Source organism: Hyperolius riggenbachi, chromosome 4, assembly GCF_040937935.1.
Source record: "Hyperolius riggenbachi isolate aHypRig1 chromosome 4, aHypRig1.pri, whole genome shotgun sequence".
Lineage (NCBI taxonomy): Eukaryota > Metazoa > Chordata > Amphibia > Anura > Hyperoliidae > Hyperolius > Hyperolius riggenbachi.
This window is the reverse complement of record NC_090649.1, coordinates 391,621,936-391,649,791: the sequence shown is the minus strand read 5'-3', so window position 1 is coordinate 391,649,791 and position 27,856 is coordinate 391,621,936. Positions and strand designations below refer to the sequence as shown.

General features: G+C 43.8%; 1 protein-coding gene across 1 annotated transcript; it reads right to left on the bottom strand.

Annotated features, from left to right (window-relative positions):
• Positions 1–21: 21 nt before the first annotated feature.
• LOC137504155 (ADP-dependent glucokinase-like) lies at positions 22–26,775 on the bottom strand. Its single transcript, XM_068232207.1, has 6 exons — positions 26,107–26,775; positions 13,564–13,723; positions 9,614–9,804; positions 7,826–7,922; positions 4,128–4,264; positions 22–3,358 (listed from the first exon to the last, which is right to left on the bottom strand). Exons 1-6 carry the CDS (start codon positions 26,288–26,290, stop codon positions 2,691–2,693), a joined length of 1,437 nt encoding a protein of 478 aa, XP_068088308.1. The 5' UTR covers positions 26,291–26,775; the 3' UTR covers positions 22–2,690.
• Between the last annotated feature and the right edge of the window lie 1,081 nt (positions 26,776–27,856).

Genomic DNA, 27,856 nt, shown 5'->3' with positions numbered 1-27,856 from the left:
CCCCCCCCCCCCCCCCCCGTGGCTACAAGAGGAAAACTTTTTTTTAAAAAAAAGACCTTATAGTTTGAGAAAATCGATTTTTAAGTTTCGAAGGAAAAAAGTATACGGTTAAATGCGGTAAATGTCACTTTTAGTAGCAAACCTGACGGTAGTGTAATTTTACATGTATCAAAAGAAAGAGCAATAAATTTCCTGACGGGGTTTCCAGGGGGTCCATACGCAGCCGCATCGCTTTGGCCAGGGATCGCTATACAGCCGCAATATGGCTGTATGAAGATCCCTGGCATTTTTTCCTATTTTCCTAATTTTTTTTTTTTATGTTTAGAGTTTGGAATTTTTTTTTTCTTTTAAATGTGGGGTCCCCCCTCCTGAAACTTTAACCCCTTGTCCCCCATGCAGGCTGGGATAGCCAGAATGTGGAGCTCCGACCGATTGGGGCTTCACACCCTGACTATACCAGCTGAAAAAAAGGTCCCTTGATGCCGGGGTATCCGTTGAGGGACCCCCAGGTTTATTTTGCCCTGGGGCCCCATTGTTGCTTAAACCGGCCCTGTTTAGTTGGTAGTAGAATTCTGACAGAACTGACAAGTTTTGGACTAGCCCATCCCCTCATGGGGATTCTCATAGTTTTCTTTATTTTCAAATTCACTTAGTAAATGGCAGCTGCTCAGTTCAACTGCCAGAATAGTATGCAAACAAGTAGTGGGCATGGCCTGCATCTTTACATAGAGCCTTTCCAGATAGAGCTTTTGTGAAGAATAAATTAAGTACTGAGAATCCCCCATGAACGTATGGATGAAACAAAAGCCAGTCAGTTCCGTCAGATTTCTTCCAACTACTGTAAGTGACAGCAACATAGGAGAAAAATACATTTATACCTCATTTTACTCTGGAAGAAACATACTACTTATTTGTATATTGGAGAGAAGATCTGTATATATGTTTACATGTATTTTACAATTTTACACTATAGTGGTCCAATGAGGACTACAGTCAGACCACCTACAACTGATTTCTATATTTGTGAGGCATTTGGTGGGCTGAATACTGCACTTACATAAAGATCTTCTGATCAGCTTTCTGTCAGCTCATCATACCTGCCAGGCATGATTTGTGGGTAGTCTGACACTTTAAAAAAAAAAAAAAAGAAACTGACAGTATTTAAAACAAGGAGCTGACAGTTCTGACTTGTTTTTAAAGATGTAAGCACCTTGTACTTAATGTATGAACAGTGAAGAATGAATGGGGATGACATCCATGCAAATTTACAAGCAAAGGCAGCCTCTCAGACACAGTTTATAAATAGTGTGGGTGGAGCACAATGGATTAAGCAATCAAACGACATTTCCAAAACGGAGCATTTAGACAAGTCAACAACGGCAGCTCCTGTCCTGACAAGTTATCTTAAAAGATTAATACAGAGTATCTTGGGATACAATCCTTTATATTGTGAAGGATCAAAACACAGTCTTTTTTCAGGGCAGTCCACCTTGCCCACCAACACTTGTTAAAAACTTTTAAAAAAGGACTATAAAAATTAATGCAATCTCAAAGAGGCAAAAAAGCGGTTGTAGCTTTTTGCGGGTATTTAAACTTCAAGGCCTTGAAGTTTAAATACCCTCAAAAAGCTACAACCGCTTGTTGATCCAAACCAATTTAATGTGCTTTCAAGACCTATCACTGTGATATTGAAGACCCGTGTGTTTTGATGTTTTTCTACATGTGTCAAAGTTTTTTCAGAGACTTTTTTGCCTTTTTGAGATGGCATTAATTTTTATAGTCCTTTTTAAAAGTTATTAACAAGTTTCCTTAAAAGCCCAATGCTGGGCACAAACTCCTATCTCCTGACTCCGGGCTCTCCTGATGATCTCGGACTCTGCCACTGCATAGTTCTGCAATAGTCTAAACATGCTGTAAACCTCCGGTCAGTGGAACCAGCAGAAGCATAAAGGGTTAGTGGGCCATCAACTTCCTTTTTCCAGAAGGGTTTTTATGGAAAGGCCATCTTTGAGGTATACACGAAGGCTTATTTATTGGGACAGGTAGTCCACTGACTTACGGACAACCTGCCGATTTGAACGGCCTGAAAATATGAAATTTGCTTCTGTGGGAACAAATGAAATTGTAGTTTTTGAGAAAATCAATTTGAAAAAATTAAGAAAATGTGACATTTTGCTGCAGTACAAAGGGACAGAGGTAACAGTGGGAGGTCAGAGGAGGACACTGAAGGCATAGTGGGCACAGAGGTGGCACGGGGGCATAGAGATGGCACAGTGTTTCGACTTACGGACAGATTCAGGCTAAGAGCCTACAGTCCCCTGTCGTTCATTAACAAGGAACTACCTGTATTGAATTCTAGGAATGTCTGTTTGCAGAACTATGCAGGGCTCTTCCAGTTAAATATTTCATGGCTGTGAGCTGTGTGGAATCACAGTATAGTAGGAGGGTACAGGAATCACTTGATAAAGAAGTAATCTTTACTAGCTGGGAAATTAAATTTAAAGTAAAAATAAGACATCCATTGAGCTGTCCTCTCTAAAAACAAAATATATGGCTCAAACCAGATCAAGTTAGTGTGCATTGTCCCCCATTTCTGCCAGCTCTGTAATTCTACATGTAAACACACAATCCTCATAGAATAGCTTTGGAATGTTGACCCATGTCAAACGCATGAAGGAACGTTTGTGGTTTCAAATTTGCAGCACCAATCCTGCTGCAGATATATTGTCTCCTCCACCTGCTGTTTGGAAAACCTCAGTACAGACCAAGACAGGTGCTAGACAGATCTCATAAGTGTCCTCCTCCCAACAAGATACTGGACGATTCTCTTTAAAAGGTATTCTTTGGCTCCCAACTTCTCGGCTGACTGAGAAAGAGTCGTCCATAATCAGTTTGGCCTTGCGGGTGTCTATATGAGCAGAGCCACACACGTGCCTATTGGCAGTCAGAGAAGCTTTCGCTGTAGCCGACATAGTGTTTTTCCACATGGAGCCTTTGGTCACCATCATAGCCTGAAAAGCCAAAGTATGGACGTGTAGCCGGGTCAGTCGTCTTTGGCCCCCTTTAAGGTCCCTGGATCTGAGCAGCTGATAAAGTTCTCGCATTTGGTCAAGAATGGAAGCCACACGGGGATAAGGGTCGGATAAGACTGTGATATTTCCCCCTTTAATTAAACTGAGAAGATTTGGAAGCTCTTGTTCATTCATGCCTAGAGAATCAGAGTAAGGTATGACGTACTCCAGCAAGTCTCTCATCAGGTTCTGCTCCACAAATGATGCCATCTCAAAATGGCAGCCAATCTCCTGGTCTGTGGACAACACCATCTCTTGAATCGCCTTCAATCTCGCTTCACGCTGACCTATAAAAAGCAGCAGAGAAGAGAAGAAATACAATAATATTTCTAATTCTTACTTCATATGTTAGAGAAGAAATACCGATAAAATATTATATTGTTTTTTGATATAGAAGTTAAAGTAGTATGCTTAAGGTGGTAAGTGATTTGCAATATGTTAGCACTTAATAAAATACAACGATAAGAATCTGCAAAAAGAACAAAAAGGATTCTGTCACACAGAAAAACAATCAACCAGTGCCGGACTGTGCTAATTGAAATCTACGCACCTGTTATTCCCGTCAGGGCGTAGATTTTAATTAGCACGTCGCTCTCTTGCCCTGCTGTCGGTACGACAGCAGAGCTCCAAGAGCCGGTCAGAAGTTGATATCATTGACCCCGTGGGCACTGTGGGGCAATCTCATTGGTTCACATTGATCACAGGGTCAGGAGCCTATGAAGTAGACTCCTAACCGGCTCGTAGAGCTTTGCTGTCAAAGCGACGGCAGAGCGAGTGAGCTTCAGCAACGGGTCTGTGCAGCGTGACGTCGGTAGGCTCTGTTTTTTTGTACCAGCAGTCTCCTTAAGGGGCCAGAGACTGCTGGTACTGAAGTGGTCATCTTCACCAAAGGTAAAAAGGAGGGGATAGAATGACCAATCAAATGGCCAGACTGATGTTGGCAGTGTTTTGTTCATTTCCAAGCTGCATACATTTGCACCAGCTTGCAATTCTTAGCATCTCATTGACCATTCCTATTGTTTACAAGCATATACTACTTCTAATAGCTGGCCTTACCTGGTCTGAACGGAAAGCTATCCATCATCTGTAAACCTCCAATGACCAGAAGATCCGGCTTAAAGCTTCCAAGCTGTGATCTAAAATCTTCTAACGAGTCAATCATGGGATTGTGCGAGTCACTGTGCACTATATACCTGTGAAAAACAAATCACAATTAGGACAATAGCATTAGGTATAAAAGCCATGCTAATTAATTAAAAGGAGACCTGAACCCAGAACGTTCTCTCTGCTGTAAAAGATAAGCAACAGCATAATAGCCTTTAAAGAAACACGTCCTTGTTACAGCTTATAGAACGCCTGAGATTCTGCAGTGTAGTTACTTCCTAGTATATTGGGAGCACAGAAAGGGTTCATCTCCTGTGTTTTTATATATTAGCTCAGAATTCAGCAGTCGGCAGACAGCTGAAAGCTCGAATTGCACTAGCACATTACTTGCCTAGTAGGGAAAATAGGACATGCTATTCTCTATAAACACGTACAGGGTGGATTTCTCGGTTTCCTTGTCTCCTGTTCAAGAGTTCAGGTCTGCGTTAATCTGACTATCCTTCTGGCTGTTTTTGCTGTGCCAAACTGCCCAAATAAGTGGAAAGCCAATACTAATAAGATTCTCCACTTTGTCCTGTATCAAAGCAGGGCCAATGCAAGTCTCTGGAGGAGACGTCTATGTGCCTGTTTCTTTTGGCCAAACGTAGCCCATCGTGGGAAATTGCAGTCCACTAGACTTTGCCAAGTGGTATTACTCAACAGGCAGTACACAGAACATACTGCATGTATACAGTACCTAGATTTTACTCTATATGCTATACCAACTTTCCACCTACTGATCATGTGGGGCTGCTTGCTTGATATATAAAGGTTAATGGAAGGGCAGTATACGGATTTGGGGGAAGAGCAGAGACTGATTGTGCCTTCAGCACAAAACCTTCATTATGCAAAACTTTTTCTATGCAGTCTTTTAATAGAAACTCTTTGTCGATAAGCATTGTGTCACTTTCATGTCTGTCCTCACGCCAACCCACTGGACTGGAAAGCCAAAGTTAGCTCTTTAAAGAAGCTGGTGTATTTACACAGAGGGTGCACTAATAAATACCCTAAAAACTGGAACTGCTGGTTGCCAAACCCCACTTATAATTTAATTGTACCTTATGATTTACTAGATGAGCTTGCTTATGTTACCACTGCTTCTTGGGGATAAGAGGTTTGTGTTTTAATCATGGCGTACAATATCTTATCTCCACTACCCCATGTATGTATGTCACGCATACTGTTTACCATCTTTGCATGTGACGTGTGCTGGAATTTTATCGTTTTGGGGTTTGAGACCAAGATGAACCCCAAATCCCTCCTGCAAGGTACAGCACTGCCTTCTGAAGGCCTATTTCACACAGGAGGCTGAAGGCGGTGAATCCACTCCTGTAAACTGGGCTTGTGGTTTGCTTGCACTTGGGACAGACAGCGGAGAGGCGGCCACCACACTGAGTCACACCTGAGGGTAGCTGTGCTCAGATGTGACCATGATGCATGCTTTCCTGCCTAGTAACCTCACCATGGGCCTGATGCAGTAACTTGTAGCAATATTGCTGTGCAGAGACAGCGTTTGTCAATATTACCCTTACTTTCGGCACCTTGTAGTGTGACAGTTGCTAGTGTCACTAACAGTAACACTCATTAGTAACGTGCATTACCGTAGTGAACGAGTACCGCAGGTCACATTAATAGTGTAACTCACGGCATACATGGCTGGAAGTAAGGGTAATTTTGCCAAGTTAGTGCATCAAGCCCCATGGGTCAAACGCTGGGGGTTGCACACTATGCCTTATGGCTGTATTAAATTGCAGCTGAAAGGCGTTCATGGACAACAGATGAAAAGCTGAACTGCTGGACAATTGCGCAGTACAGCCTCTCATGGGAACAAGGCCTAAAAGATGAATGCACTAGTCATGCACAAATTACCAAATCCCTGTGATACAAACCTGTGGTGATGTTAAAAATTCTTATATAGGTCTCTAAGCTTCCCTGCTGGTAAAAAAACTTGCCCTAAAAGGTACACAAACATGAAGTGATGTTGGAGGCCAATGGACCAATAGACAGATGTCTCTCCAATCAAATTTGAGTGTAGAGATCTGTTGTCCGCCAGGCAGAGTCCCATTCAGTTTCAGCATGAAATATTTCGGGGAATCTGCCTCGTGACGCCGCCTGATTGCCCCTGGCCACATCCCCCCCATGTAGGCCCCCCCCCAAACCTGTCACAACTCACATTTTACTACCTAATGTAAGTGACAGCAACCTAGCAAAAAAAGTCATGTATAGTGCATTTTATATATATATGCATTTTAAAATGTTATAAATGTTATTGCGATAGTGGTCCTTTAAGGCTTCCAGGAGGGTGACACATGGGCCCATATGCAATTAACTTTTTTCATCTTCTATTTAGAATAACTTTTCAGTACTTTGCAATTGAAAAAGTATCAAAAAAGTAGGTGGAAAAGTACTATCAAAACTATTTTAAAGAGACTCTGAAGCGAGAATAAATCTCGCTTCAGAGCTCATAGTTAGCAGGGGCATGTGTGCCCCTGCTAAACCGCCGCTATCGCGCCGCTAAACGGGGGTCCCTTCCCCCCCAAACCCACCCCCGCAAGACTTGTTCGTAAATTTTGTTTCCTGGAGGCAGGGCTAACGGCTGCAGCCCTGCCTCCAGTCGCGTCTATCAGACGCGCATCGCCGCCTCTCCCCCGCCCCTCTCAGTGAAGGAAGACTGAGAGGGGCGGGGGAGAGGCGGAGATACGCGTGTGACAGACGCGCGTGGGGCAGGGCTGAGGCGTTTAGCCCTGCCCCAATGCGGAAGCGCTCCCCCGCTTTACGGAGGGGATTTGGGGGTGAAGGGACCCACAGTAAGCCGCGGGATAGCGGCGTTTTAGCAGGGGCACACATGCCCCTGCTATCTAGGAGGTCTGAAGCGAGATTTATTCTCGCTTCAGACTCTCTAAGTATTTTCTTGCTTGCTGGTGATTTAAAGAAAGACTGAAGCGATTAAAAATGTTTTTTTTTACCTCCTAGTTTGCTTCAGTAGTCTCAGTAGATATAAACCCCCGTCATCCCCGCGGCAAAACAAGGGCTTTAGACCCCCCCCTCAAATCCCCGGGGGAAAATCCGGGCAGCACTTCCTGAAAGAGGCAGAGCTTTCTGCTGTAGTTCTGCCTCTACTGAATTCAATCGCCGCAGATCTCCATCTCTCCCCGCCCCTCACAATCTTCCTTCAGAGAGGGGCCAGGAGAGGCGAAGATCCGCACGGCAATTGACGTCAGTAGAGGCAGAGCTACAGCTCAAAGCTCTGCCTCCCCGGGCAGCAAAATCCACGACCAAGAAAGTCGTGGATGTTTGCCCCGGGATTTGGTGGGTATAAACCCTTCGTTTTGCCGCGGGGACGCGGCGGATCTACTAAGACTACTGAAGTGAACTAGCAGGTAAAAATAGCCATTTTGAGTCGCTTCAGAGTCGCTTAAAAGGCATTTTATTGACAAGTTTGAAAATATCACTTTTTCAAAAATTAGTTGCATATGGGCCATGTTGTTATAAGGTTTCTGGTTATTTAGTTCACAACACATCAAGCAAAACTTCTGTAGGAAAGCTAAGGAGTTCTTGAAGTGCAGAAAGATATTCGAGACATTTAAAAAAAAAGGAAGTCACCCAGTAACCTGTTGGCTCGTCGAGAGACGTGATTTCCCCACTTGGCTCCTGTTGGATATTCCATTATGAGGTGGATGTCAGCATCTGTCACAGGCTCACCAGCAACTGCAAGTGAATGATAACAGTTATAAGAGCTGTTCGAAGTGTAGATTTATATATAAGAGCACATCGCATTAAAAATATATTGTATCCAAAATACCCAACGTGAAAATGGCACCAATATCACACTGCATAGTCCTTAATTTGTTTAAACACAGATTTCTCTTCACTACCTCACAGTGTGATAACAGTACAGAGATGGTGACAATTATAGATGACGAACAGGAAATGGTGTCTGTGGTTTCCTGAAAAGGTTTTTCATTCTTGGTAAATGAAGTGCCTTACACAGTATGGCAACCAAGGCACAGAAACTTGTGACCAGATCTGAAATTATATGAACTCCCATGTCCTTTCTAAGCTGCACTATGAAAAGAGTCTGGCTGCAGTGGTAGGCATTTTACATTAAACAAACAAATGTAATCCCCATGCAGTAAAATCAGCACAGACACAGGCACTGGGCACAGAGGCGTGTTCAGCTTCCGAGGCTTCAGCCCTGTGTCTGTGAGCTTTCAGTCTCCGGCATCAGAAGCACTACTATGATGCTGGGAATACGCAATGAGATTTTTCAGTCAATTTACTGTCCGATATTATTGCCGATAGATTTTATTATCTATTTCCATTCACTTCTATGAGAAATCAATCAGAAATACGGCAGCCTGTAACCACATGCATGCTACAAGGTCAAGGGGGTACAGGCACCCTAGCGGGGATGAGGAGAGGACAAGGGGGGGAGGGGGGGGGTGGAGTGCACAGGCAGGCAGGTGAGTGCATGAACTACTGTCAGCACTCTGCACAGGCCCAGGGAAGCACAATTTTAGATGAGGTGGGGGGACTGGCCGGGGGTCCATTGATCAGCTGCAAATCCACCACCATGCACCCAAGCGCCCCCTTGAAAAAGATATTTCCATCCACAGCGATTGATAGTTTTGCACAATTTCGACTGGGAATCGATCAAAACTATCATTGGGCAGCCATGTTAGGGCATCAATCTCCAGCAAATTCGATCACAGTGATCTAAATCTACTGGGAAAAAAAAAAAATCGACAGGTGTATTGGCACCTTAAAGTCCTTTAAAAAAAAGCCAGATACTTACCTAAAGAGAGGGAAGGCTCTGGGCCCTATAGATACTTCCCTCTCCCGATGCTCGTTCCAAGGGCTGGCTCCCCCAGTAGCAGCATTTGATTAATTTGGTCAAATACTGCTGTCTGCCGCCAAAGAGGCTTCAGAAGTCTTCAGGAGCCGGTTTGAATGAAGGTGTCACTGGGCAGAGACAATGAAACAGTAAAAACTTAAAAACTGGATTTAAAACTAAAATAAAACTAAGGGATATCTAAAAGCCATTTCTAGGAGGAGGATAGATATAATTGCAACAATACCAGTTGCCTGACAGTCCTGCTTGATATCTTTGGCTGCAGTAGTGTTTTAAATCACATCTAAAACAAGCATGCAGCTAATCCAGTCAGACTTCAGTCAAACCTCTGATCTGCATACTTGTTCAGGGTCTATGACTAAAAATATTTGAGGCAGAGGAACGGCAGCACAGCCAGGTAACTTGCATGGTTTATAAATAAAATAAATAAGTCTTCCACATCCCTCTAGCTTCAGGTTATCTTAAAATAGCAAATGGATTTCTGGCTGCAAGATCCTGCATTTGCACATTATGGGCCATGGCACAGACAGTCTGTACAGCACCTCACCTATGATGCGGTCGGAGAGCACGCTGGCTTCCTCTTGACTCAAGCGACCCCCTAATAGCACATCACATCCTTCAGCAGCTAAGCGATTAGCCATGACTGGAGCATTTCCACCCAGTGCCCAGCGCATTTCAGAGAGTCTCTTCGAGGCATCTACAAGCTTCCTGAACAAGGTCTCATTGGACACATACCTCCTGGAAAATTGAATGGCAACATAAGTAAATCTGTATGACTTTAAACAATGTAGCAAGCAGAATATGAAATGCCAAGTCCAGCAACCCATAGCAACCACAGCATACTTTATTAAGTCAATCCAGATGTTGCTGAATTCTTACTGGCAGCCATAAGTAACACAATGACAATGCTCTGCTTCTCGCAGTTCCTTGGTAACACACAGAGTGGTTAGATTTTTTAGAGTTTTCCTCTATATAAAATTGTTCTGTGAACTCCCTAAAGCCATGCAGAAAATGTGTTATATAAATGTGCAGATAAATATAGAGCGAAGTTGATGACTTCACCAACTTTCATTGGATGTATCTCTGAAAACATGTTCAACTTGTTCCTTGGCCAAATTACTAAACTCCTCCCTGCATAACTCAGCAACTGTCTGTTTGAGCCAACAAACAGATTACTAACGAGTCAAGCATATCACACCAATCCACCATAAAGGGTAAAGGAAACTATGAATGAGCTATATCAACCCTGCAGAATAAACAATAAAATGTCAATGCACTATATATATGGATTTCTGAGAGCCCTCAGGCTGCATGCAGTTTACATGCAATTCCCCTTCACCCCCCTTTATGTACAGTGCACCACTGCCCACTTGTAGGACAGCTTACCATGGGGTGTATTCACTAAAGTACGGTATGCAGTCTTACCGCATGCGGAGTAGTGCAGAATGCAATACTTTATATGCAAAGCATAACGCTCTACTTATCACAGATGTTATTCTGCTTACCACAGTTTAGTGAATAGGTTACGGCCAGATCCCGAAGAAGCCAACTTTGGCTGGACAATATGTAAACTGGCCAACTGGTGCGGCCATTACACTAAGCACTTCTTTCAGACTCTGGCCGGCGAGAATGCGACCTGACCAGAGCTGGACTGCCAAGTCCAGAAGAAAGGCTTTCATGCAGGAGGAGCAAACAGCTTCAGGTCCTCCCCCTTGCTTCCCTCCACCACCTGCCCCATTTCTCCCCCCCCCCCCCTCTCTCACATCTTACGTCTGCTGCAGGGGGGAAATATACAGGGAAGTCCATCCCTTGTGCTCTCTCCCTGCCAGAGCTTAGGAATGGCCTTCCTTGTTAATTTCCTCCCAGCAGCAGAAGTAAGAGGATGCAAGTGGGCAGGGAAAGGAGCCGGCAGAGACTACAGATGCAGTCTTTGTTCCAAGACTTGGCCCGGCCAGCAATTGTCACAGTCCGTTCTGGCCGGCTTAAGTCCAAATAAGTCAGTGAAACGCAGTTCATGTCACGAATTTCCCACAGTAACTGGCCACTTTGCATATTGACTGGACAGAGACCAAACTTCGGGTGCTAACCATAACAAATACACCCCTTGTCTCTTTGGCAAAAAATGCAGAAGAAATGCCAAGTGATCATCTGCTATTGCATCCCTTCTATTCTGTTTGACTATCTTTAGAGGGGTCAGTCATCAAAGTTCCTCCCTAATGCCCCAAAAAGTGGACAAGGCCTTCACTGCTGACTTTTGGGTCCGTACTGCCACAGCAAGGATTATTGCTTGTTGTCTGGATCATAATGGCAAACATATTTCAACAGCTGTGCGGGGGGGGGGGGGGGGGGGGAAGTATCGACTTGATTTTATAGGTCATATGGGGTTCACTAGACAGATTAAAGTGCGCAAGTAGAGCATAATGCAGTACATGCAATGACAGCCAACCGTGGTGATTATAATAACAACAGAGGCGCCAACAGAATAATAAAAAAAAAAAAAAAAAAAAGAGACCGTATTTAAAAACAATAAAACAAGGGGGTAAGGGTGGACTTACCTCCCCAATGTTCAAACACAACCACTGTGATCAATATGCAAAAACATTTAATCTGTACTCCAAGATAAACAATTGCAACGCGTTTCACGGGTCTCAAGCCCGCCTCCTCAAGCAAAATACAAAAAAGGAGCAACTCAGAAGTGTGCAAAAGTAGCGCAGCGCCTCTGTGGTGATTGGCTGGCGGGGGGGGGGGGGCAAAAAAAATAAAAAAAATCATAGATATAATTAAAAAAAAATAAAATAATAATAATAATAATAATAAAAAAATATAAATAAACATTCCAGGAGCGATCAGAGCCCACCAACAGAAAGCTCTGTTGGTGGGCAGAAAAAGAGCGGGGGGGGGGGAAATCACTTGTGTGCTGAGTTGTACAGCCCTGCAGCAAAGCCTTAAAGCTGCAGTGGCCTAAATTGTAAAAAATAGCCTGGTCACTAGGAGGGTGTAAGCCTATGGTCCTCAAGAGGTTAATGTTTAAATACAAAAATTAAGACGAAGGACAGACTAAACTTAATGTGTCAGAGGTCTATTACTGTATAAAGAGATGTAAAAGTAGATTTATGCATCCTGCAAGGCCAGGGATTTTGTTTCTGGTTGCTTGTGACTTCTGGTTAACTGAGTTTGGATAACGGGTTTTACTTTAATTTTGTCACTGTAATAATTAATTCTGTATTTTGTACCAACTCTGTATTTCAGCGCTGCGTAATATGTTGGCGCTTTATAAATACAATAAATAAATAAATTTAATATATTGGTGTATACCATCGTCTGTATTATTTTGTATCCCATGATTGTTTCTTACTTTGTACAGCACCACAGAATATGTTGGCGCTTTATAAATCACTATTAATTGCTGAACCTGGAGACCGTTTACTATAACGAGATTCTACTGTACATTACTGCTTCATTGTGGAGAATGATGGGCATTTGTGGCGGTGTTTGAAGCCATCACACACTCACTATGTTTGTTTGGTGTAATGTCTTCTATACATGAACTTCCAACATGTGAAAATTCTGCAGTTTGTAAACATATTTCCAGTGTAAAAAAAAAATAAAATAAAAAAATAAATAAAAACACTCTTTACAGCTTGACAAAATGATGCACAGCTTTTGTTAAGTTGGTTGGGAACTATTTAGCACCCTATTATATATGAATACAACCCAGCTGTGCAGCTGCTTGCAGCCGTTATGCTGGTCCCAAGCCTGGATAAATAGGGAGAGTATAATAGAGACCATTATAATAGGAATATCAGAATAATAATGAGCACATTAATAAAAAGCACTAAAATTGGGAGAGACAGTATGAGGGGCAGTGTAATAGGTGGTAGTAAAAAATAGCCACACTTTTAGAGACAATGCCTCCAGCAAAATAAATAAAGGGGTTCCTCAAGATCCAAAATGATTTGCAGGGTTCCTTGAGATCCAAAATGATTTGCAGGGTTCCTCGAGATCCAAAATGATTTGCAGGGTTCCTCGAGATCCAAAATGATTTGCAGGGTTCCTCCAGGGTAAAAAGATTGAGAAAGGATGTCCTATGCTGTAAGCAGAGTTGCACTGTCCCTGCATCGCACCCCACCCGGCTACCTTTTCATGCCACCCGGCTGGAAAAAATTCTGGGGAAAACACTGGCGCTGTTTAAAAACTCATTGTACTGCACCGTGGACCATACAAGGAATGAACCTTGGAAAATTGGACATCATTAAAAGAGAAATAGCCGGCTCAAAAATCAGATAGCATGGAGAGAGCTAATCCATAGACTCGCCAAGAGTCAGATACAACCGAATGGATAACATCATCAAGTATGAATACAAAGAATAATAATAATAATAATAATAATAATAATAATATATCCAGTGATGACATTAGTACATTCATAGCACTGACAGTTATAACAAACAAGTAGAGCAAACACCATTTTCTTTTTCTATTAAACTATAAACTTACTCAGAAGCCGCCCCCGGAGGAAAGAAGTAGGCAAAACTCTCAGCCAATTGTGTCTCCGACTCAATAAAGTTGTGATGCACAGGATTATAACTAGGCTCAATGGCTGCTTCCTCCATCAACGCTACTCCATCTACGATAATATCCAGGCAGCCTCCAAAACCTGTAAGGAAAACAAAGAATGCACATTACGGAGTCATTCCTACAAATCCTTTCTTAAAATTATCAACCACCGTTATAGCTCACAGAAGTCATACCTGGTTGAATCATTAACCCAGTTTAGCCATTGTGTAGGGTCATTTATTTTCTGAGCACAGTCCAGACCAAGCAGCAAAAACACAGCTCATGGCTGATTGCAGAGGATCCATCTAGGGGCTATTTTTCCCACCACACACACTTCCAGAAATTTCTATTTAGGAGGTCCACTCATTTTGGCAGAAATCGGGACTGTACGCATTTCCTTAGCTAACATAAGATTTGTATGTTTAATAATTTAAATAGTACAATTCCAGGAAAGCATCTCGGCAAGTGAGAGGAATATGAAAGATGTCACTGCTCACAGATATAAGAGCTGCTGTTATGTTGATCCTATGGAGGCCAGCCATTGGCATAGGACAATGCAGCTTTCAATTTGACCAGTCTCATATCCAATAGACCAGAGTTCCCCAACCCTGTCCTCAAGGCCCACCAACATTACATCTTTTGCAGGAAACCACAAACATTCACAGGTGAGGCAATTAGTGTCTCAGCAGAGCTGATTAACTACCTGTGTGGATTTCCACAAAACATGCACTGTTGGTGGGCCTTGAGGACACGGTTGGGGAACACTGCATAGACCATCACAGATGTGTGACTAATTCAGAAGTCGGGATATCCATATAGTTTCCAACACAGATTATTTTACAAATACTCTTTGGTATTAAAAAAAAAAAAAAAAGGGTACTTATCCGTTAGCCAGGCGCATCCGGCAGGTGGCGCTAATTACTATTCCCCCTCCAGGCCGCCATGGATAGTAGGGAAAGATGCAACTCTGGTGGAGTTTTGTCACCACCTAGAGGATGCGCCCGGCTAATGGATAAGTACCAAAAAAAAATAAAAAAAATTACCCTCCGATTTTCACTCTTGTAACTGATCTCCTGTGACGTTTGTATTCATTATTATCTTGCAAACACTGGGGCATTTACTGTGCTGATGTCAGACTGCACCCTATTAGGGCATTATGGCCGGTTGGGCGACCTCAGGTAAGTTTGCTATTAGGCTTTTTATCTCCTTCCACTGACATCACCTGCCAGCAGTAAAAATGTCACCATGTGATAAATGTCAGAGTGTAAATCAGGGAGAGGAAAGACTAAATCGTTTATACATAATTCATGTATTCATTTATGTAAAAATGAAGCACTCTATTACATTATTTTCACTGGCGTTCCTCTTTAAGGCCAGTACGCAATTGAATTTCCATCCGAACAGCCAGGCATGTGGCAGGATACTGCTGACAAGTTAACATAAACATCTTTGAGTTTACAGATGGATACCAGTCAGTAATTCTTGAGAAACACTGGATAACTGGTTCTTCAAGCTATGACAAGAAAACAGTTTACACAGAGCCCAGGGAGCTTGTACAACCTCATTGTTACACTCACTATCTGTAATCTCACTTTCAGCTGTGATGGTTTCCAGAGCAGTGATGCAGAATCGGATTTGTTGGAGGTATCATAGCTTCTACAGCTGCTTATGAACCTCTGTGGCATTCAGGCCACAGAGGTTCATAGAGAACTCCATACATTTTTGATTCTGCTTAAATTGAACCTGAACCGAATAAAATTATTTAAAATGAACACAAGATGTATCTGCAATTGAATGCTACATACTTACCTCGCCGTCAGTTCCTCTCAGAAGCTCACTATTTTCTTCTGACAACGATAACTTAATATAGCGGTTCCTGTCTGTTATAGATCAGTTGCTGTCAGTTTTAACTGAAAGGCCAACTGATGTGCAAGGTAATGTCCATTTCCCTATAGCTCAATAGGGCAATTACAGTTTAACAGTGTGCTGACCCAGAAGCTGTTACGGGGTCATTGACATTTTTAAAATGGAAAATTCCATCGATCACGGGGGACAAACATGACACGGGAGAGGAGAAAGACAGTTAAGCAGACTACACCATAGGTAAGTATGACATCTGTATGTTTATTTTGACTTAATTTTCAGTACAGGTTTGCTTTAAAGCGGTAGGATCAGCCATACTATGCCAGGGAAAAAAAACACATATATAAGTAGATAAATACTTGATCTACTTACATAACACATGTATTATACTATCCACGTTTTGATTTCAGTGAATGTTATATAGTAAATGACGAGAATTCTGTTCCTGGTGGGGGCCATGCCTTTGCCCACAGTTAAGGCTAACTTGTGATGTCATTTCTGCCCTTTGTCTCCTCCAATCGCTGAGTTACCTCAGCCTTGCTTGTAAACACAAGTGAGTAGGGGATTAGGTTTCAGATAAGAAACTTGCAGGGAAATAAAGGGAAGAGGAGGAATAGATTATAGATAAAAAGAACCCCCAGCATGCAATTCTTTGGCACGACTACTAAAGGGCCAGTGTTCCTTAAGTATGTGATAACTCCAAATCATAACAGCAGAAAAAAAGTTTTTGAAAGTTTTGAATGCAGGATTAGCATCTTCATCACTTGATACATTTAGACCAGTTGCTGTTGAAATTTGATTTTTATGGTGACGATACCGCTTTAACAGAACGAGAAAGAGCTACCAGTCACTGTCAGCAGTGTCAACTTTACAGCCAGCCACAGTGGCAGCTGCCATGCTTGTGCTGCCCACTAAAGGCAGCTTTATTTACAAGAGGCCACCAATGGTAGCCCTCATGTTGTGCTTATGAAGAGAAGGCACATATATAGCATTTCACCAATGACTTATGCTCAGGAATAATGGGTAGCACCCATTTTCTCCACATGAAATCAAATTATTGTAATCTAGTTCCACAGATTGTTCACAACATCTGCTTAGGGCTGCTTGTATGTAGAATTCATAGAGAAATGCATGTGATTAGTTTGGTCAGGTGATTGCCAATCAAGACCATGACCTCAATTCACTAAGCAGTTTAGACTAGTCTACAGATGGTTTTTAGTCTACTTATGGTTTGGTGTAATGTTTTAGTCCTGTTTTAGAACTGGTCTAACATTCAGTAATTACACAATTCACAAGGCAAACAAGGAGTAACCACGCCCACTTTTTCTGACAGATTAGACTACCTGATTTCTGTAGGTAAAGTAATTCTGTGATGTATTTTAGAAGTGATGATGGAACCTTTTGAATGAATTATGCAGGAGTTAGATTGTATGCAGAGGAGAGCTCATCAAAGGAGAAGGATGTCAGTCATAGCTACTTGTTTTGTGAATTGCATCTTCTGATCATTTCCCCTGCTTTACCCACCTAATTACCAAATGGTTTAGACCAGGTCTATTACATATGATAATATTGAATTCCCCTTTAATGCAACTGACCAAACCATCAGGAGACTAAAAACCATCTGTAGAGTAGTCTAAACTGCTTAGTGAATTGAGGCCTATGTGTCACTTCTATTTCCAAGGCAGCAGGAAGTGGTCTGAGCCAATTGGAGCCTTACAAATGTATCACCTGGTCATACTGATCACATGCTTCTCCTTGATTCCTGCATCCAAGACTTCTCATGAGCCTCACCCCGCCTTTGGAAAGCTTTCCCTCAGCACACCCATCATGCTCTGAGCCTGAAAACCTCCCAAAATGTACTCTTAAAACACTCCTGTTCAGACAAGCCTATAATTTGCTATAGGTAGTACTGGAAGTTCAGCACCTCATCCGCTAACCCGTATTTCACCTTCCCTAATGTCTACAGCCCACTACCATCTAAATTGTACAGTAACAATTGCAGGAACCTCTTCCTATTCTGCTGTAATTTATCATATGAACAAGTACATGTACTGGCAAGGTCTCAAACCACACATCACCTATATATTTAAATTGCTGGATATCCTGATTGTACAGACTTCTGAATGTCTCATGTATCTATGCTCCCCATTATTTGTTTTTTACTATGTACAGCGCTACAGAGGATGTTGGCACTATATAAATAATAATAAATATAATAATAATAATAATAATAATAATAATTTCTGCTATACAATTCAAGGACCACTCCAGTTAAAAAAGTAAGCAGTTAAAATCTGATCGGGCTGACAGGTTTTGGACTATTCCATCTCTTCGAGCGGGATTCTCAGGGCTTGTTTCCACTATTGCGGTGCGGAATCGCCTGGATTCCACCGCTGATGAAATCGCATGCGGATGCGATTTCCCATGCGTTTTTTGCCGCGAATTCGCATAGGTGAAGGTGTATGCGATTTTAACCATGTCACTGCCTGTGTGAATTTACATTGGTACCTATGCGAATTCGCATGAAAATTCGCATACCATAGCCGCATGCGAATTTCCTATTAAATACATTAGCGGCGATTCGCATGCATTCCACTCGCAGGCAAATTCGTTGGCACTTTTGTGCGTTTTTTTACCGCTGAAAAAAACGCACATCAACAACGCTACAGTGGAAACAGGCCCATCCACTTGCATTACATGTGCGAATCCGCATGCGTTGGACGCATGGGGATTCGCGATAGTGGAAACGAGCCCTCAGGGTTTCTTTTGTTTTTAAAAGCATTTCCTGAAAGGCAGTTACTATGTCTAACTGCCAAAACAGAATGCAAGCGAGTAGGGAGGCTGGCTGGTATCTTACTGTTATGGCAGCTAAACTGCCATTCAGGAAATGCTTTTGAAAACAAAGAAAGCCCTCAGAATCCCCCATGAGGAGATGGACTAGTCCAAAAACATGTCAGTTCTGTCAGATTTTAACTGCTTGTTTTTTTTCGCTGGAGTGGTCCTATAAATCTAAACATTTATATACAACAGCATTCCTCCAAGCTTTTTCACTGGTCTTGGTGTGATCTTTACCTTACCACACTAAGTGGAGCTCAAATTATTATATCTTTTGAAAGCGCAGGCCATAAAAATTATCTTTTGGCAAAATAAGATAAGAAAGGTTGACTAACTGGTCTGACTACATTTAGGAAGCGTAAATACACTTTAACAATAGCGTAAGCTTCCTTTTATTGCAATGTTCAGGTTCATAAACAAAGATATTGTCAAAGATAATCTTCCTGGCACTGTTCTCACTCCTACTGAGATCCTAGAATAACTGAGTAGTAAGCAAGGGTTTTATATAAGCCAATACCAGTAAATGAGAAGGCAGAGAAGCAGTGCACTATCTGGGACACATCAGCCATGCTACATGGTTTTTGGCCAAAGTGACCGGTCACAGCAGTCTCTGCTGAGAATCTAGCATGTGTATGGCAGCCTTGATGCATCACCACCAGATCCAGAGTGCTGAATGATCTTTGTCATGTGCATTGTTCTCCTCCTCATCCCTCCCATTCTGTCATGTGATGCAGGTCCTTCCCTCCTCCCCACTCCATAGCAACAGGACGTGATACAGGCTACCGATACAACACTTGGCCGTGAATTGTCACTCACAATGTGTATGCACCTCTCTGATGCAAATCTCTGCACAGCAATTGGGCTGAGTGCTCTACTAGGACACACTGGAAAAATATGGAGTTGGTAGATGGGCGAAGAAAGAGGTATAGCGAACTACGAAAGATTGTCCCCCTCAACGATTTGCTGAGGAGGCCACTGAGGCTGGGGCACAGCTGACCAATCAGGAGTCAGTCACCCCCTCAAAAAAATTACAAAATATTGTTTCAGCCTAACAAAACAAAAAAAAACAAGTAGATTAGTAAATTACCTGTGTGATCAACCAGGAAACTAGAATGACAGCTTATGTTTAATAAACTCAGGGTATCCTGGATTCATAATCTACATATCTATTAGCAGTACAGTACTAACTATGATCTGAGAACACCCAGCTGCTGTGGGTGGCAAGCCATAACCACTTAAAGGGATACTGTAGGGGGGTCGGGGGAAAATGAGCTGAACTTACCCGGGGCTTCTAATGGTCCCCCGCAGACATCCTGTGTTGGCGCAGCCACTCCCCAATGCTCCGGCCCCGCCTCCGGTTCACTTCTGGAATTTCTGACTTTAAAGTCAGAAAACCACTGCGCCTGCGTTGCCGTGTCCTCGCTCCCGCTGATGTCACCAGGAGTGTACTGCGCAGACACAGACCATACTGGGCCTGCGCTGTGCGCTCTTGATGACATTAGCGGGATCGAGAACACGGCAACGCAGGCGCAGTGGTTTTCTGACTTTAAAGTCAGAAATTCCAGAAGTGAACCGGAGGCGGGGCCGGAGCATCGGTGAGCGGCTGCACGGGCACAGGATGTCTGCGGGGGACCATTAGAAGCCCCGGGTAAGTTCAGCTCATTTTCCCCCGACCCCCCTACAGTATCCCTTTAAGGGGAACCTGAGGTTCGAGTGATATGGAGGCTGCCATATTCATTTCCTTTGAAACAATACCAATTGCCTGGCATCCTGCTGATTTTCTGGTCCGCTGTGTTCGAATCACACTTCAGCCCCATTCACACTTAAGCGCTTTGCTGGCGATTTCGGCAAAACGCTCAAACGCTAGCACTTTTAAAAGTACTAGTGTAATAAAACCCTATAGGTCCAGTCTTACTTGGGCGAATGCGCTAATTGCCGCAAATCACCCAAAATCGCGAAACGCAAATGCATAGCCTGCACCATTTTCAGGCGATTTCCGGCGATCGTGTTTCAGTGCTATAGAAGAAATCGCTGCACTGTCCGGTGATTTTTCCATGTGAAATCGCGGGGGAAAAAAAAAAAAATCACTTCCGCAAAAGGCCGGCAAAAATCGTCGGCGTTTTGCACTTCTCAGTGTGAATGGGGCCTTCTGAAACAAGCATGCAGTTAATCTTGGCAGAGATTTTACAGAAATATCCGATCTGCATGCATGTTTGGGGTCTATAAATAAATGTATTTGAGGAAGAGGATCGGCAAGACAGCCAGGCCATTTGTATGTATTGTTTACAAATTAAATATGTTATCCTCCATATCCCTCACTTTAGATTCCCTTTAAATCTCAAACATCCTCCGTCACCTTCACTAGACAGCCTGCAATCTGGACCAACCAAGGTCATGCTAAAATGGCCTGATCTGTTTGGTCCGGCATTTCACAAGATAATTGATCAAAACAATGATTAGCTACACACCTGTCTGTTTACCTGTAAAATGGAGAATACTCTTCAAGATTAGACTGTTGACAAATCAAATCCCTACACAATTTGGGCCCTGGATACATGAAGGACTTATTGAAACTGCACCATACCTCTCACAACCTCAGATCAGCAGGATCCAAAAACTTGGTCACTCCCAGAGTGCACCTCAAAACCTTTGGAGCCAGAGCTTTCCGTCAGAGTACATTTGAAATCGGCGCCGGTAGACTTGGGCGCAGGATACAGCCGGTATATGGCTGATCCTGCTTCTGCACAAGTCCAGGCCGTGTTAATTACTATTCCCCCCTCCAGGCCGCCATGGATAGTGGGGTAATGAAATAATTCGGCTTCCAGCGATTGCTGGAGGCCGAATTATTGTGTTTTTTTAAGCAACCTCGACTCCGTCTTCTGAGTAACGGAGTCGACGTTACTCACTGAGCGCTGCAATAGGAATGATTCCTATTGTAGTCTATGGAGGCACCGGCTGCGCCCAAATCTAGCAGCGCTGAAAAGCACTGCTCCCTTCCGTCATGCTGCCCCTACCCTTAGGAACTTCCTACCACACCCACTAAAGACAGCCCCATCCCTGAAGTTATTCATGTTCAGACTGAAAAGCCACCTGTTTAGCCTGGCATCTGCAGACTTCTAGAGTTCTTCCTATGTACCACAAATTACCAATCAACCAATTACTGGTCTCAGCCATGCTTTTGCGCTTAAAGTCCTACAGGAGAAAAATGCTTTACAAACTGTTAAAAGGAACTTCCACATTCATTTCTATAACACACACACACACACACACACACACACACACACACACACACACACACACACACACACACACACACACACACACACACACACACACACACACACACACACACACACACACTGAACTGGGGTTTATTTTCAGTAAAAGTGGAATTCCTCTGATAATTTTCACTTTTCCTGGTTTCAGTATCAGAAACACCTTCTATATCTATATATTGCGGTATATTTAATGTAACCCACCCTCCTAGTGATGTTTAGCTATGCTGAATTCTGCCCCTCAGAGCATTCTGGGAGACCAGCTATATTTTGTACTGGCTTCGGAACTCTCAGTAAACAAACATTCAGCAGAGATCAGCTGAGAGGACTAAAGTTGTCACCAGAGATTAAATTTCAGAATGCAAATCAGGGAGAGGAAATATTTTACCGTGGGCAAACACTGACCAAATCCTACCCAACAAAAGCCCTGGGAAATACATCATGGGCTGTGTCTAACGTCTGTGTCATCCCACTGCACGGGCACAGAACCGCAGCCCTTGCCACGTGCGCGGTAGAATGCGGGCCTTTGTGCGGGCAACAGCGCTGGCTGTTATTCTAGAGCTGTTTTTTTAAACTGGCCTAAATGACTAGTAACTTATAAATTAATATAGTAATAAAAAAAAATAAAAAAAAAAATAAAAAAAAAATCAAGCAATTGTATTTAATACATTATTTTCACTACAGTGCCTCTTAAGTTTAGGTGGAAATCAGGTGGATCTTAAGTCGCGTTCCCATTCATGTATATATAAGGTAACGAGACTTGGTGCCCCTTCTCAGAAACTTGTAACTCGGCTGCATGCAGAGAAGACTATCCATAGCCTCAAAGATCCAACATATAGAAAACTGCTGTGCTGAAGTTCCAATAGACCAAACTAATTCTGGGCCGTCCCTCCTCCTGGTAGAACTCTGCAGACATTCACACCAGGGAAATACAAAACAGATATGCGTAGAGCTCCCTCAGTTTCAAAAATATAGATCCAACTTTAATAAGCAAAGTAAAGTACAGTTGTACAGAAAGAAGACACTCACATTTGTGAGTAAAATGTGAGAGAAAAGCGACAGTACCTGGCACCAAATGCAGCAGGGCAGACACACCGGAGCTGGGACACAGAGCGTGCACATCCCAAGTCTTTTGTAATCCAATAGAATAGAAGGAAAAAACGGGGCACCACTTCTTAAATCCCTTTATTCCGGTGGGGCAGATAACAAGTACACAGCAGTGGGGGTATCAAGTGCCTGACAGCTGTTTCACTGGTTTAAACCAGCTTCTTTAGAGGCAGAATGTACATTATTCAGAGGCAGAATGTACATGCTATCTCCTCCACCGGAATAAAGGCATTTTAAGAAGTGGTGCCCCGTTTTTTCCTTCTATACTATTGACTCAGATTTGTGGGTCCTATTTCCCATAGGACCCACCGGCAATGTTCACTTCCCACAGGTAGTGGTACTAACACCTCACCACTGGCACGTTGTGCTTGTATATGCCCGCTCTCAACCCGACTGGTTTCGGCCTTCTGCCATGCTCAGGGGTATTGACAGCGGGCAGGCAATCAAGTCTTTTGTACCAAAGTTGTATTAGCAACATTACCTGCCATCCTCCACTCATAACGGCGCGATTCACCATCGCCAGCATCCACACACGGAAGTGAATGCGTTCCAATTCATGCCCCACTACAACTGAGATAAGAACTGATCTCAGCCTAAACATACATAAAAGCTAAGGTTAAACTATTTTTTCAACTAAAAAGGAGAGTATTAGCAGTATAAGTGCTCACAGCTGCTTGATGTCTTGAGGGTAGTTAAAAAAAAATAAAAACAGAATTTTTTTCTTGAACTCCTTTCAAAGGATCAAATAAACCAGTTACAGGGCCCCAAGCAATGCCTGTCAGACCAAGCAAATATTACAGCTATATCACCTGACCCAATCAGTTGTCACCGAATGAGACAATTTCAGTGCTCTGTCAATAAGACTGTGAGCTTTCCTGATGGATGGGTTTGGCCGATTCTAATTATTAATTATCTTTGCTCTGTATGCTAATCATCTTTGCGGTGTATGCTAATTATTACAGGTTCTGCTGGCTGCGCGCCTCACCTCAACAGCTGTACAGAGAGCTACAGGTACATTGTGGATTAAAACAAATGGAGTTTTCTTCATGGAAAAAAGAACACAGGTATTATCATAGCAACCTATGTGGCACAAAAACAAGCCTAGAAACAAAGTATGCAGGCCTCTAGATCAGTGGTTCCCAACCTTTTCCGGCCCGGGGAACACTGTCTGACCGGGGGAAGGGGGGGGGGGGGGCGGCATGGGTGTTTGCGCGACCTAGCGGACAGGCTATATGGGGGGGGGGGGGGGGGGGGGGGGGGGAGGGCTGGGATGCGGCTGCATAGCTAGCATAGTTGCCCCAGTATAGGGAGTTTAGTTGCCCCAGTATGGCTAGTATAGTTACCCCAGTATAGTGCCCCAGTATAGCTAGTATATCGCCCCAGTATAGCTGGTATAGTCCCAGTATGGATAGGTAGTGCCCCAGTATAGTGCCCAGTATGGGTAGGTAGTGCCCCAGTATAGGTAGGTAGTGCCCAGTATAGCTAGTATAGTGCCCAGATAGCTAGTATAGTGCCCAGTATAGCTAGCATGGTGCCCAATATAGGTAGGTAGTGCCCAGTATAGCTAGTATAGTGCCCAGTATAGGTAGGTAGTGCCCCAGTATAGTGCCCAGTATAGCTAGTATAGTGCCCAATATAGCTTCCTAGTATGGATAGGTGTGCCCCTCCCCCCTCCGCGGCCACCGCTCCTGTTACCTTATCATGAGCGGGCGGCCGCTTGTCCGATTAGATTCCCCCGTAGTAGCCGCTCTCCTCTGTGGCATCTCCTATTACAGCAGCGCGCACTCGGCGGCTGCTGTGATGAGCAGGAAGCTGTACAGCGGCTTCCTGTAGCGGCGATATGCATCGCCGTTACCATGGGAATCACTGTACCGCTTCCTGGTCATCACAGCAGCCGCCGAGCGCACTGCTGTAATAGGAGATGCCACAGAGGAGAGCGGCTACTACGGGGGAATCTAATCGGACAAGCGGCCGCCCGCTCGATAAGGTGACAGGAGCGGCGGCCGCGGGGAGGGGAGGAGCGAGAGGCCAGACCTGAACGGCACACCAGTGTGCCGCGGAACACCGGTTGAAAAACGCTGCTCTAGATTATATTGGTCCCCTGCACACAGCTGAACCTTTACTAATGCCTGGTACACACCATGCAATTTCCCATCAGATCAACTGGTCAAATAATTTCTGACAGGTTCGATATTATTTCTAATCATTTTTCTGATTGATTTTGTACATATGGGATTGGAAAAAATCAGATTTAACCTATCGTAAATAATCAATATAACCCACCAATCTGAAGGGATATTGCATGGTGTGTACCAGGCATAAATGTTTGGTTATTGTTGATGCTCTCTTACACGCATGGGGATGAGGATCTAGGAATCTGTGACCAAACAGCCCACCCCATTAAGCATGCCACTGAGACTTCAGATGATGCTAAAAGTGCGGGTACAATCCCACATTCGATCAATCGTTACTGATCGCCATGGTAACCGACTGGAAACGATCGTTCATGCCCATTAACTGCCACACATAGGTTTACTGTCACCCAGCAGCGATCAGGGCTCAAAACCTTGTGCGACAATTCGTGGTTAAGTTCTATGCAAATGCATCGCCAACGCCACGGCTGTTTCTATGGAGGCAAGCAAAAGGGACAAGGAGCAGCACATGACAGAGCAGCTTCCTGTGGGCAGAACAAAGCACTCGGGGTAGTTCAGGCTTTACTAAGGATTCAAAAAGACAGGTGTTTTGACGACAGTGGGTGGTTGCTGTACACACACTAGCTACACGCCCAACACTCACCTCAGACAGTCTTTATTGGCCAAGTTTAATCATCCGACTCCTCAGTTTAAGAAACCACCGACTCCGACTCCAGGTACCCAAAATTGCTCCAACTCCTCGACTCCGATTCCTTAGCCTAATTTTTTACAAAGGCTATGGATTTGGTTTAAAAGTCTCCAAGTACTCAGTTTATTGAAACCACCAACTCCGACTCCAGGTACCCAAAATTGCTCTTACTCAGACTCCAACTCCAGAGCCCTGGTACATAGCCATATATACAGGCTCTCACATGAAAGGGTGACAATCCAATATTGTTTTTTTTTACATGTTCGCTACAGATTATTCCATTCTCTTGAAATTAGTCAAGTCTGAACCAGTACTTTGCACAAGGATAATCAGATTTGGAGGATAATAATTGATTAACTTAATGAATGATTAGCGTCAGTGTACTTTGTTCCCAGATACCCTTTGAAAAAAAAAAATATATGACTACTATAATAGGACTAAAGGTTTGACTAGAAAACAACTTCAATCATATCACATGTGACAGCAGTGATGGTGCAAACTGGAGACTTCATCATTGATATCATCTACAGTAAAAAGTCAGTTACTTGCATAGAGGACTTACCAATGGCTATACGTGGAGGACGATGGGCATCGAGCCCCACTTTTTGCTCGGCTCGAAGTAATGATGACAGCACCACATCCAATCGCTTGTGCAAGTTGTCTTCTTCCACATGGCGGAACCAGTAGGCAACCAGCAGGGCAAGTAAGGACAAAAGTGGCAGGCACAGGACCTTGGGGGCAGCCATGAAATGCTAAATACAGGTACTCTTCACAAGATGAATGTAATATATGCTATTGGTATTATCGTCGTTATGGCTGATCTCTACTCACTGGCAGCAATTAGGTGCACATACTAAATAGATGCTGGATGACAACCTTGCATCTGTACTAGACTGCACAAACTACATACTAATCCAGAACATACCCAATGACAGCTAGCTGAGCTGCAGCCATATATAATGATTAATAATGAGCTATAAGATTGGGGGAGCTCTCTCCAGGTGGATACAGTCACCTTCCCCGCACATCCAGCGTCTCCCATCCACAGGCAGCCAGCTGCAGCTCTCCAAGCCCCGGCCTCTTCCTCTGGTTGGCAGGGGGAGGAGCTGCAGACACACACACACGGAAGCCGCAGCCGGATTTGGGCTTTCATCCTATAGAAAAGGAGCCTCTAATCTATCCCGCCTCGATTGTCATCCCTGCCCTCTGCCAGCCCTGAAGCTGTCAGTACGATACGCACGCCGTGCGGCCGGGGGAGGGCGCTGCGCTGAAGGGCGTGTGTCTGCGGCGCTGTATCTCTGCCCAGCTGTGTAACATGTGCGTTTAGTTGATATCTATGGCCAAATAGTATACCGTAGATAGAACTGAGTCTTCAGCTATATTAATACCGGTACACACAACTGCTATAGTCTCTTCTCTTCACCTGGAATGTAGCACCCGTGTACTGTAAATAACTTCCTGATCTATGCAAACAATTATCAGACTTGTTCAAAGTTACAGTACCTTGCCAAAATATATCTTACTCAGTGCTTATATTACAAACAGGATTTTTTTGGTGTGTAGCTCAATATGATTTTAAGGGCTTGTTTACATTACACACGGTGTGTTGCGATCAATGCACTAAACCGCAGCCGCTAATGTAATGGTGGCTACTAATGATCCAATCTTTTTGATCCAATCTTACCATTACTTTGTAATATCAGGTAACTGCCTGAAGTATCCATTCAGTATATTCACTCAATTCACCCATCCTACATACATTTGGTAAGATTGGATGAAAAAGATTGGATCATTAGTGGCCACCTTAAGTCAATGGAAGTGTTTCCATCAAAGCGAATTACCCAACATGGTAGGGCGCGGGGGAAATTATGAATAGCATGCTGCAGTTTTCCTCAGCACGCATCTGAGTCCCCAAAGCCAATAACAGGAAGCTGTATGACGACGCATCCAGTTATTCAGACCATGGGCATCCGCACGTTGGGCAAAATGGGGCGGACCCCCCCCCGGGCATCAGGTGACAGGGACCCCCACTCGCCATCGTCCCAGCAGTCAGCCCAGCGCCAGACCTCCAATCAGCTGACGACCAGCGAGTGCAGGCGCTAGGACCTCGCACTGATATGCGGAAGTGACATCACTTCCGCATATACAGCGTGGTGTCCATGGGGGTACCGTACGCCCCACTCTCACTGGTCGACGGCTTATTCTGAGGCTGGGCTTGCTGCTGGGATAGAGGACTGGGGGGCACCTGTCACTACCTTAACTGGGGAGCACCTGTCACTACCTAAACTGGGGGGGGGGTCCCTGACACTACC

Coding starts and splice junctions, on each gene's coding strand:
- LOC137504155 (XM_068232207.1), bottom strand. CDS start 26,290: ATGGCTGCCCCCAAGGTCCTGTGCCTGCCACTTTTGTCCTTACTTGCC. Junction 13,724..26,106: donor TCCTCCACGTATAGCCATTG/GTAAGTCCTCTA, acceptor TTTTCCTTACAG/GTTTTGGAGGCTGCCTGGAT. Junction 4,265..7,825: donor GTCTCTCGACGAGCCAACAG/GTTACTGGGTGA, acceptor TGTTTTTCACAG/GTATATAGTGCACAGTGACT.